The 12,026-nt window shown below is 43.1% G+C and overlaps 1 protein-coding gene across 1 annotated transcript; it reads right to left on the bottom strand.

The window, feature by feature from the left end:
* Nucleotides 1-935: 935 nt before the first annotated feature.
* LOC143295157 (uncharacterized) lies at nt 936-11,567 on the bottom strand. Its single transcript, XM_076606732.1, has 6 exons — nt 11,375-11,567; nt 8,042-8,127; nt 6,947-7,096; nt 4,562-4,782; nt 2,783-2,888; nt 936-1,214 (listed from the first exon to the last, which is right to left on the bottom strand). The coding sequence occupies exons 1-6, from the start codon at nt 11,565-11,567 to the stop codon at nt 936-938; spliced, it is 1,035 nt and encodes a 344-aa protein (XP_076462847.1).
* Between the last annotated feature and the right edge of the window lie 459 nt (nt 11,568-12,026).

Raw genomic sequence — 12,026 nt, 5'->3', positions numbered from 1 at the left:
ACATGATGAGAGAAATAGAGTGAGACAGACAGGCAGGCAGGCAGGCAGACAGACAGACAGACAGACACACACACACACACACACACCAAAATCACAAGTCACAAACATGCTGAATGTGGCAAAGAAAAAAACTGGCGTCTTTATTAAATTGTTGCATGAGTGGGGGAGAAATCAGACAAAACCCATAACGACGTCTATGGCACTATGTCACAGGCATGGAACGACGTTGCAAGTCGTTTATTGACATTTTTAGACCCATACAAATTACAACACAAGTGACATTTGATTATAGATTTAATCTAACGAGGAGTATACAAATGCTTATGTGCGGGTGTGTCCATACACGTGAAAGTTGAAAAGAAGGAATCACACTGTCAAATAAATTTCTCATGTTTGACTTTATCATACACCATCAGCAACATAAACCCAAATCCTTTCAGTCTATATTGATGTACTCAGTCTTCTTGATTGTAATGGAAACATTCACTCAGCTTTTGTCATTGTTTGTTTGTATTGAAGTGAATATAAGACGACTTTATCTCCATTTCACATCCACCGATTCTGCATAAAAGTGTAACAACGGAAATATCAACCACTCTTTTAATTTGATTTTTATCTTTTATTCATCTGATGTCATCCAGTTAAACAATCTTTCTATCTGGTTGATTTTCCAACATTTCGCTGCTGTATTCAATTCAACAAAAGAAGAAGTGGGAGTTTTCTAGTGACACGAAACGGGGTTTGCTCGGGAATGTGTTGGGGGTGGGGTGGGGGGTCAAATCCTGTTGTTCATAAAGGACTGATATTATTTTAAGAATCCAAAACCGGATCGAAGCGACTTCTGGATAATCACCCCACCACCTCATCACAACCCCGCCTTGCCACCCCAAACCCCTACCCTTCCATCATCCAGTTGGATCCAGATTTCAGTGTATCTAAAAAATGATGCCACCGCCGCCGTTTGGATCAGCGCCGCCGTTGCCGCCAACAGCGATGGCGGCGGGGTTGTTGTTTTCACCAAAGAAGACATCACCATCATCGTCGTCGCCGTCATCGAATATATCAGGATATCCGCCTCCGAGCTGGTTTTGTTGCGCGGCCTGGAGGACCTTGGTTTGGTGGCTTTTTGCCGAGAACTCCTCGATGGTCATGGAGTCTTTCACGATGGGAGCACAGTAGGGTAACCTGAGGTTGCAGCCATCGTCGTGACACAGCTGTTGGAGACGAAAGAGGCACAGTGTCAGTCCATTACTTCACCCATTGATCATCATCATCATAAGCCAGCCCAGCAAGCAAGCAAGCAAGCAGCCAGCCAGCATCTAAGCAGCGAGTCAGCCACCCAGCCAGTACAAGCAACTGACCAAGCGACAAGCAAAATGCAACCAAGTCATTCATCATGTACCAAGCAACCCAGCGATCAAAGTCTTCCCCGAATCAGCCAAACATTCAACCAAGCAATCACACGCTTATTGGTTTCAAACATCAGTTTCCATCCCAGCAGCAAACCCCGAAGAAACAGAGGCAGAACACACCGAGCAAAAAATATCTATGCTGGGCTAGTGGATAGACTGTAGCTGAGTGGATAAAGTGTCGGACTTTCAATTTGAGGGTCCCGGGTTCGAACCTCGGTAACGGCGCCTGATGGGAAAAGGGTGGAGATTTTCCCGATCTCTCGGGTCAACGTATGTCCAGACCTGCTAGTGCCTGAATCCCAATCGTGTGTATACGCAAGCAAAAGATCAAATACGTACGTTAAAGATCCTGTAAACCATGCCAGCGTTCGGTGGGTTATGGAAACAAGAACATACCCAGCATGCACCCCCCTCCCCGGAAAACGGAGTATGGCTGCCCACATTGCGGGGAAAATAAACAGAACGGTCATACACGTAAAATGTGACATGTCTGTCTGAGTGTGCATGTGTGCGTGACTGAAGTCTGATTGAATGACACAGGATACGAATGATGTGCGCCTCAATGGCAGCCGTCAGTCGGCTCTGCCCAGGTAAGCAATCTGTTGTGCAAATGGCCCCGAGTTTGTACAGCGCTTAGAGCTTGGCCTCCAACTGAGGATAGGCGCTATACAAGTACCACCTCTACCTCGATTTTAGTTTCTTCAGTTTTAGAGTTATGCATGCGTGTAAATGACTGGTGAGAAAGCGCTTTGATTTGTCTCTGCACAAGATTCAGCGCCATATGAATACTATTGTTATCATTATTATTATTGGTGGCGGATTTGTTGTTGTTGTCATTGTTATCGGTAGCAGTAGTAGCAGAAGTAGTAATAGTAGTAGTAGTGTGTGTTACTTGTTTCGGTGACATTGTTGGACTGAAGTTGTGATTCAACGTGTACGCGTTGTAGTTGTACCCTCCAAACACACCACAATAGGGGCAAAAGGATTGAACTTCTTTGAATCTCTTAATCATTTAAATAAATATTCTTACAGGTCTGGCGGATTAGTGTGGTGGGGCATCTTTTTCTCAATGATGGAACTTGGTTAGACATGATTTTGAACATGGGGAGAGAGAGAGAGAGAGAGAGAGAGAGAGAGAGAGAGAGAGAGAGAGAGAGAGAGAGGAGAGAGAGAGAGAGGCGGTGGTAGAGATTTACAACTAAAGAGAGAGCGAGAGAGCGAAAGGGAAGGTGTGGTGGTGAGAACTTACAACTAAAGAGAGAGAGAGGGGGGGGAGGAGAGAGAGAGAGAGAGAGAGAGAGAGAGAGAGAGAGAGAGAGAGAGAGAGAGAGAGAGAGAGAGAGAGGCGGTGGTAGAGATTTACAACTTACACCAAGAGCGCGTCCCTCCAGTTCCTTCAAACTGACGCCCTTGATCACAGAATTGATGGTAGCGTGTTGAAATCCGACATGCAGTGGCGAACTCGCTGCAGCCACACTGCACACACGTTGAAGCATTAACAGCTGTAGTAGTAGTCGTCGTCGTTGTACAGGTAGCAACAGAAGCGACAGCAACAGCATTAAAGAGAACAGGAATAATGATGATGATAAAATAATAGAGTAATACAATAATAATAATAATCATAAGAAGAGAAGAAGTAGCAGACGTTTTTGTCGTTGTCGTAATAGTCTCGGCGTCGGCGTTAGAAATAGAAGAAAATATTGTCGTCGTGGCAGAAGCAACAACAGCAACAGTAGTAGTAGTAGTAGTAGTAGTAGTAGTAGTAGTAGTAGTAGTAGTAGTAGTAGTAGTCTTTACTTATCTGCAAATGCTATCCATACACTCTCTGGGAAAGTTCAGCTCAGCTTGTTGATTGACGGGCGCAATAGCCGAGTGGTTAAAGCGTTGGACTGTCAATCTGAGGGTCCCGGGTTCGAATCACGGTGACGGCGCCTGGTGGGTAAAGGGTGGAGATTTTTACGATCTCCCAGGTCAACATATGTGCAGACCTGCTAGTGCCTGAACCCCCTTCGTGTGTAAATGCATGCAGAAGATCAAATGCGCACGTTAAAGATCCTGTAATCCATGTCATACATTTTGCACAGGGATTGTGTTAATTTGGTAAAGGCAAGACATACAAAAATTCACAAGCATTAATCAGTAAAAGAAACATAGATGGACAGAGAGGCGAGTGCACAGAGATCAGGTTACGGACATTGAGAAATTACACAATCATTACCGGCATCATCATGGCTTTCAGTTCGTTCATTTTCTTTATCTATTGGGCTTCTGTTGCAAGTTGCATGCACTCCATTTCTTCATGTAATCTTCACTTTCGACAGAGCGAGATCTCCTTCACTTTGTGATGACTGTGAGGAAACACTTAGCTATTCCTCTCCCTGCTCCGCTTCTTTCTTTTTCCTTCTTTCATTGAAATCCTTCGCCTTTCTTTCCTTCCTTCATTGAAATCCTTCGCCTTTCTTTCCTTCTTTCATTGAAATCCTTCGCCTTTCTTTCCTTCCTTCATTGAAATCCTTCGCCTTTCTTTCCTTCCTTCATTGAAATCCTTCGCCTTCTTCTCCTTCATGAAATCCTTCGCCTTTCTTTCCTTCCTTCATTGAAATCCTTCGCCTTTCTTTCCTTCCTTCATTGAAATCCTTCGCCTTTCTTTCCTTCCTTCTCCCTGATCTTACTGTTTCTTTTCAGTGTTTTTGTTATTATTTTCATTCTTTTAAATATAGAATTACTTATTTGATACTTTTTCTTCCCTTTCTGCTCTGTATTTTTGTTTGTTTGTTTTCCTGATACTTTTCTTCTTCTTCTCCCTCCCCCTCTCCCCCCTCTCTCTTCCCCACTCTCTCTCTATGACTTTTGTTTTACTACAGAGAAGATAACATTTCTTGATGACTTTGCTGTCGCTATGAACTGCATTTCAAAAACACGTGTCGAGATTAAAACCAGTAGTCTGTTTTACATCAAGAGTCGAGTCAACTATTAAGTTCAACACTGTGGTATGCATCACCACCTCCCCCCCCACCACCACCACCACCAAACACACACAGGACACGCCCTGCCCCTCCTCCCTCCCTCCACCCGTCCTTCCCTACTCCCACACCCTTGTCTCGCTCACAAATGTATGGGAAATGGCATGATCCACAAAACAGACTTACTGTCCGTTCTGCTGACCGTTGCCTTGGTAAAATGGACTGTGGCCTGCCCCGAAAAAGGCCCCACCAGGATGGCCAAACGGACGGAAGGCACCCAAAGGACCCATGGGACCCAAGGGACTAGTCTGCCTTGCACGGTACATCCTTGGCACGTATCCTGGTCCGGTACCCGCACAGTGTCCTGCGGTGTTGCCGTACTCCAGCACGACAATCTTGACCGCGCCCTGGGCAGGGGAAAGAGAAATCACACACACACACACACACACACACACACACACACACACACACACACACACACACACACACACACACACACACACACACACACACACACCTTCCAGTGACATCGCTGAGGTGAACGCGCAAAGGAAAAAGGAAGAGATGATAGGAAGAAAAAAAAAAAAAAAAAAGAAAGAAAGAAAAATAAAAGGAGTGATAGATATACAATAGATAAGGAACAGTCCTGTCTGTCATTTGTATAGATCCTTCTCCTTCTCCTTCTTCTTTTTCATTCGTGGGCTGCAACTCCCATACTAACGACAATAATGGCTTAGTCGCGGAGCCAGACTCCCAGAGTGGAGACCGCCACCACGTCCCTCAAACAACAGCCCCCCATGAATCCGCCACCACTGAAGACATTGACAGGACTCACCCCAAGCACAGAAGTGGAGGGGTATCGAAACTGAGGTCACCATGAGAGCAGGGCATGAAAGGCCACAGACTTTGAGACTGCTTTGTTTATATTGATGATGGTGGAGGAATAGGATGACGATGACGATGTTGCTATGGAGGTCCATTTTGGTTTGGGACTGCGTGACAAGGCTGTACTCTACGCTTCCTGTCATAATGATATCCTGGCGTTAACCAGGCCCGAGAGATACAGGCACTTGCAGTGTTGGTCAAGTAATTAGAGCAACACACCCAAAAACGCATCCTTGAGGTGGATGACACTCGACTGTGTGGTCCCAGACTCCCCATTTAAGCCCACAGCACACTCAACTCTGGGTAGGAGCCGGCCACGGGCCGAAAAACCCACCTCCGCTGGGATTCGAACCCGCGTCCTCCCATCAGTCAGTCCGCAACGCTAACCACTTCGTCACGGCGGCTGGTCTAATATTTTGTCAGATCACCTAGGCAGTCGGCAGACTATCCAACAAGCTCGTGTACAGTTAAGAATGTAACTACAGAATATGTTTGAATGAAGCAATCAAGGAAGCTTGCAAATGCTCAACAGAGTTTATTTTATTTTCTTTCATTAAAAAAACAAAAAAACCCCAACAAACTATATCACAATGGGTATGTGTGAGTTATCTTTATCGTAATCCCACAACCACAGATACTACCACCACTACTACTGTTACTACTGCAGCTGCTGATACTGCTATACTGCTACTATACCTACTAATGCTGCTTATCATTATTGTTATCATTATTATTTCATTTTTGTTACTAGCAGTAGTAGTAGTAGTAGTAGCTGTGGTTGATATAATTGAAACAAGATATTCGGCATGTCATTCCTAAAAGGATTCGAAAATTCAGCCCGATCAGCATCAAATATAAAGTTTTACAGGAAAGGTAAAATATTGCTGTGCGCAAAACCAAATAACAGTCATACATAAAATCCTTACTGCTGAAATCAGTTTTATTCATAATTCTATTACTACTCGGCTTCCATAATAACAAACTTGCGTCAATGCCAAAGACCGAACCTACCAATGTCATTCAAACAAACAGAATTACTAGCTCGCAGAGAGATCTTGGTCGGTGGACGCACACATAATCCAAAAATGATACATCGCTTTTTAAAACAATGAACAGACGGGCGCAATAGCCGAGTGGTTAAAGCGTTGGACTGTCAATCTGAGGGTCCCGGGTTCGAATCACGGTGACGGCGCCTGGTGGGTAAAAGGTGGAGATTTTTACGATCTCCCAGGTCAACATTTGTGCAGACCTGCTAGTGCCTGAACCCCCTTCGTGTGTATATGCAAGCAGAAGATCAAATACGCACGTTAAAGATCCTGTAATCCATGTCAGCGTTCGGTGGGTTATGGAAACAAGAACATACCCAGCATGCACACCCCCGAAAACGGAGTATGGCTGCCTACATGGCGGGGTAAAAACGGTCATACACGTAAAAGCCCACTCGTGTGCATACGAGTGAACGCAGAAGAAGAAAAGAAGAAAAACAATGAACTTTTTTTTTTTAACTTAAAAACAAACACAACAAACAAACAAACAAACAGACAACAACCACAACAAACAAACAAACAAACAGACAACAACCACAACAAACAAACAAACAAACAAATGAACAACGTGCGACACCTACACTAAGACTTGAACCTGTCGAGACAGAGAAAAGCCACCATCGATGCAAGAGTTACTTACCCTCAGAGTGTTGGCACCGGCGATGCCGCTTTTATAAGCACCGTTCATGAAATAGCCCTTGATCTTGACTCCCTTGGGACCGGTGGACCTCTGGAAGGGATTCCTTGCGAAAGGAAGGCCGCGGAACAAAGAGGGCATTCCAGACAGCAGCTGTACACGACGACAAAAGAAGTCACACAAGAATTAATCATTCTTAGCAGTGGATTAACGTTCTATATATTTGAAATAGATGTATAAATCCGTTGGTTATCCTACTTACGTCGCGCACCGACTGTATGTAATAAGACTGCTGCTCTTGGGAAGGCAAAATAGAAAAAAAAAAGAATTGTTTTAGGCGTTTAGCGTTGTGTACATTTTAAACAAAGTTTCACGCGACAGGAAAAAAACAAACAAACAAACAAACAACAACAACAAAACGGAAACAATATAAACATTCGTATCTCATAATTATGTAAATCGATAAGCATATGTATGAAGAACAAAGAACTGCATTGATGGTACAGTTTATGGAGGAGAGAGAAAGCAAGAATAAAAGAGGTAGAGAGAGAGAGAGAGAGAGAGAGAGAGATTAACAATGAATAATTCTTTTCTGACAATACCCTTTTTCCCCAGGGGCGTGGGGGGACGGGGGTAAATACCAATAGTCAAACGATGCGAGACTGCACACACACACACACACACACACACGCGCGCACGCACGCACGCATGCACACACACACACCCACACACACACACACACACACACACACACACACATACATAGAGGGAGTGACACACACACACACACACACACACACACAAACACGCGCGTACGTATTATTACGTATTATTATCATTATTGAACTGTTACTGTTAAAGGTATTGCATATTAGGTATGCATTTTTTGGGTAGATTTCTACCCTTTCTGTTTTCCTCTTCCCTTAAGGTAGGGGGAAGGGAATGGGAACATTGTTTGCAATCACAGCATAGGCCTGTTGTTTTAAGATAATTATTAATTTAAAAGATTTATTTATTTATTTATTTATTGTTTACGTCAGACACATTCAGAGACAGACAGACAGATAGATGATGGAGGACGAGGAGTCCAGGTCTTACGTTATCATCTTCATCGTCATCAGTCAGGGTCGCATACAACTTGCTGCCGTCGGGGCCTTTCATGCGAACCGTGCATATGTCCCGCTCTGTAAACCAGGTCATGTCAGTCATATATCTACATTCCTCTCTCTCTCTCTCTCTCTCTCTGTGTGTGTGTGTGTGTGTGTGTGTGTGTGTGTGTGTGTGTGTGTGTGTGTGTGTGTGTGTGTGTGTGTGTGTGTGTGTGTGCGCGCGCTCGCGCGTGTGTGTATGTGTGTGTTCAATTGCTTGGGTAACACGATGGTTAGGAATTTGCTATATTTCAGGAATGTAGTTTAGATCAAATCAAGCTGTCATTAAAGTAAAACAAAAGAACAAGCAACCAAAAAGTAACCAACCAACCAACCAACCAACAGAGAATTAAGCAAGCCAAACAGATCAAAATCAAGTTATTCCCCTGTAATTTCGAAACGGACGCCATACGTGTGTTCATCCTTTCAACAACTCTACTCTTGTTTGGAGTCCGTTTGTGTCCTCCACCACCACGGATGGCGAAGGTGGCAGAATGGTTATGTCGCTTTATTTGCCAACACAATGAGGGGTTTGGGTTCCAGTCCCGGTCTTGCCCTTTCTCCCAGGTTTGAATGGAAAATCAAACGAAGCATACAGTCATTCGGATGAGACAAACAAACAAACAAACAAACCGAAGTCTCGTGTGCAGCACGCACTTGACAGCATTGAAAAAGAACCCATGGCAGCACGCGTGGTCTCCTCTGGCACAATGCTGCGGAAGAAATCCACTCTGATTTTTTTTTTTCAACCCTCCTTTTCTGTTGTAACGTCTTCGAAACAGTATTCATGTTCTCATGCTAGTTGAAACACGCGTGCAAATAATTTCTAGGTTCATTATTACAATTAATGATTTAATTTTGTTTTGTAGTAAAAGAAACTTTTGCGAGGTTTGGTAAGAACAACGCCGATATAGGCGATCGCGACGAAGGACAAGGCTTCATCAAATACCAAAAAAACAAACAAACAAAAAACTACAACAAAGAACAAAAAAACAACAACAACAACAAAAAAATACAACAAAAAACAAACAAACGAACAAACAAACAAAAACTACAACAAAAACCAAAAAAACAAACAACAACAACAACAACAAAAAACTACAACAAAAAACAAACAAACAAACAAACAAAAACTACAACAAAAAACAAAAAAACAAAACAAAACAAACAAAAAAATCTACAACAAAAAACAAACAAACAAACAAACAAAAAAACTGCAACAAATAGCAAAAAACAAACAAACAAAACAACAACAAACAAACAAAAACAACAACAACAACAACAAAAAACAGCAACGACAAAGTACCATCAGAATCAAACTTGCACACCCCGTGTAAATTCCGAAAGATAGCAGGAGACAATTATCCGTTTTTATACTGATAACTATCCATTGTCACACAGATAACTGACCATTATTATTAAACAGATAACTATCCATTGTTGAACAGACATCAAACTTGATCTCGTACTTCTGTTAAAAAAAAAAAAAAAAAAAAAAAGAAAAGAAAAGAAAGAAAGAAAGAAGAAAAGATGTGGAGACACAACTGTCCAAAGCAACAAACATCACAAAAAAATCTCGTGCATCTGTGCGAATTATGGAAAATAATAAGAAACATCAGACATCATATACCAAACACATCCTCCTACGTCTGAGATTGTTACGAAAATAAAATAATGGCAACAGACAAAATTAATGTCCATTGTCGAACGGACGTCATATTTTATCTCTCACATCAGTACATCTGTGCCTACATCTTTTGAAGACCCCCCCCCCCCCCCTAAAACAACAACAACAAAAAACAAAACAAAACAAACAAACAAACAAAAACAACAACAACAACAAAAAACAACAACAAAAAACAAAGAAACAAACAAAAAACCAACAATAAAATCAACGACAACAACAACAACACGAAAGACAACAGTTCATTTCACAAACCCTCTCCGAACATTCCAGACTTGGCATTGAGTTTCAGTTTCAGTTTCAGTAGCTCAAGGAGGCGTCACTGCGTTCGGACAAATCCATATACGCTACACCACATCTGCCAAGCAGATGCCTGACCAGCAGAGTAACCCAACGCGCTTAGTCAGGCCTTGGCATTGAGGTAGAAGTAACAGCTACTCTCACCTTTATCTGTGTTTAACATTTTGACCATAGATGACTTGGTATTAGAGTAGACATCACAGTTAATCTCACTTGTGTCTGTGTTTAATATTTTGACCATAGATGACTTGGTATTAGAGTAGACATCACAGTTAATCTCACCTTTATCTGTGTTTAACATTTTGACCATAGATGACTTGGTATTAGAGTAGACATCACAGTTAATCTCACTTGTGTCTGTGTTCGTCATTATAAATGAAAGATGGCGACAGAGCGAGAGAGAGAGAGAGAGAGAGAGAGACCCATTTCCCACCTTCCCACCACCTACCTCCCACTCAAACTTGGTCTGAGACTAAGGTTACACATGGCAGTCTCTCTTCCTCAAATTCAGGCTTCGTTTTGCACAGCCCGCCCAAGTAAAAGGGCCAGTCAGTTCAGGGCCGACAACCCGCCAATTGACAAATAATAATAGTAATAATGATAATGGTGCAATAACGAATAAGTAAATGAATAAATAAGTAAACAGACGAATGAATAATAATTAACTAACTAACTAAATAGATAAATAGATAAATAAATAAATAAATAAAAACATTACATAAATTAAAATAGAAAAGAAAAGAAAAAAGAACTGTGTGTCTGTGCACAACATCGTCCTGCCATGACCACGAAGAGACAACTCTAAGTTATCTATACTCAATTCGCCACCCCATTCCTCCCTCATTTCCATCCTTAATTAATCATTAAGTGGAGTGATGGCCTAGAGGTAACGCGTCTGCCTAGGAAGCGAGAGAATCTGGGCGCGCTGGTTCGAATCACGGCTCAGCCGCCGATAATTTTTTCCCCCTCCACTAGACCTTGGGTGGTGGTCTGGACGCTTAGTCATTCGGATGAGACGACAAACCGAGGTCCCGTGTGCAGCATGCACTTAGCGCACGTAAAAGAACCCACGGCAACAAAAGGGTTGTTCCTGGCAAAATTCTGTAGAAAAATCCACTTCGATAGGAAAAGCAAATAAAACTGCACGCAGGAAAAAAAAGAAAGAAAGAAAAAAAAGGGTGGTGCTGTAGTGTAGCGACGCGCTCTCCCTGGGGGAGAGCAGCCCGAATTTCACACAGAGAAATCTGTTGTGATAAAAAGAAATACAAATACAAACACAAATAATAGGATCGAACTTACTCGGGTGGGCCTGGGAGTAGCCGTTCATGCCATTCAGGCCATTGAGGCCATTCAGACCTCCAGCAACACCCAGCGGGTTGTGCAGAGGGTTGTTGCCCCCCAGGGGAGATCCCTGAAAAGCGGAACCAAAAAGGTTCTGAGAGGAGACGGCGGCAATAGGCCACATGAGCATCAGCAGAAGAGTGAACGCCATCTCGTGGGTTGCAAGTCGCTTTGACGCGGCTAGGGGTGAACGATGTCGTTATCTGTGGTTCGAGCTGGCGGGGCTTTTTATATAGTGGGCCCCATAGGTGGCTTTGTCGTTGAGTGGGCGGTGCTTAGGGTAAAATTAAAAAAAAAAATCTCTCTCTCTCTCTCTTTAATTTTTTTTAAGACCTTTTAATTTTTTTCGTGATTGCCAAACCCTTTTCGGTTTTTATGTTCCCTTTCGATTTAGCCTTTACCTAACCCCCTTTACTCCTGCCTTAAGGTTCTCCCCCCTCTCTCTCTCTCTCTGTCTCTCTCCTTCCCCCTCTGCCCCAGTCTCTCCCCTCACCCCTCTCTCTCCCCCTCCCTTCTTCCACCTTCCCCCCTCCGCCCACCCATATGGGCTGGGCCCTCCTTTTCTCTCTCATTCCCTTTTCCCCTCCATCTCTCTCTCTTTCTTCCTCAC

The sequence above is a fragment of the Babylonia areolata genome, chromosome 20, assembly GCF_041734735.1.
Source record: "Babylonia areolata isolate BAREFJ2019XMU chromosome 20, ASM4173473v1, whole genome shotgun sequence".
Classification (NCBI taxonomy): domain Eukaryota; kingdom Metazoa; phylum Mollusca; class Gastropoda; order Neogastropoda; family Buccinidae; genus Babylonia; species Babylonia areolata.
The sequence above is the reverse complement of the archived record's forward strand: the minus strand, read 5'-3'. Positions and strand labels throughout refer to the sequence as shown.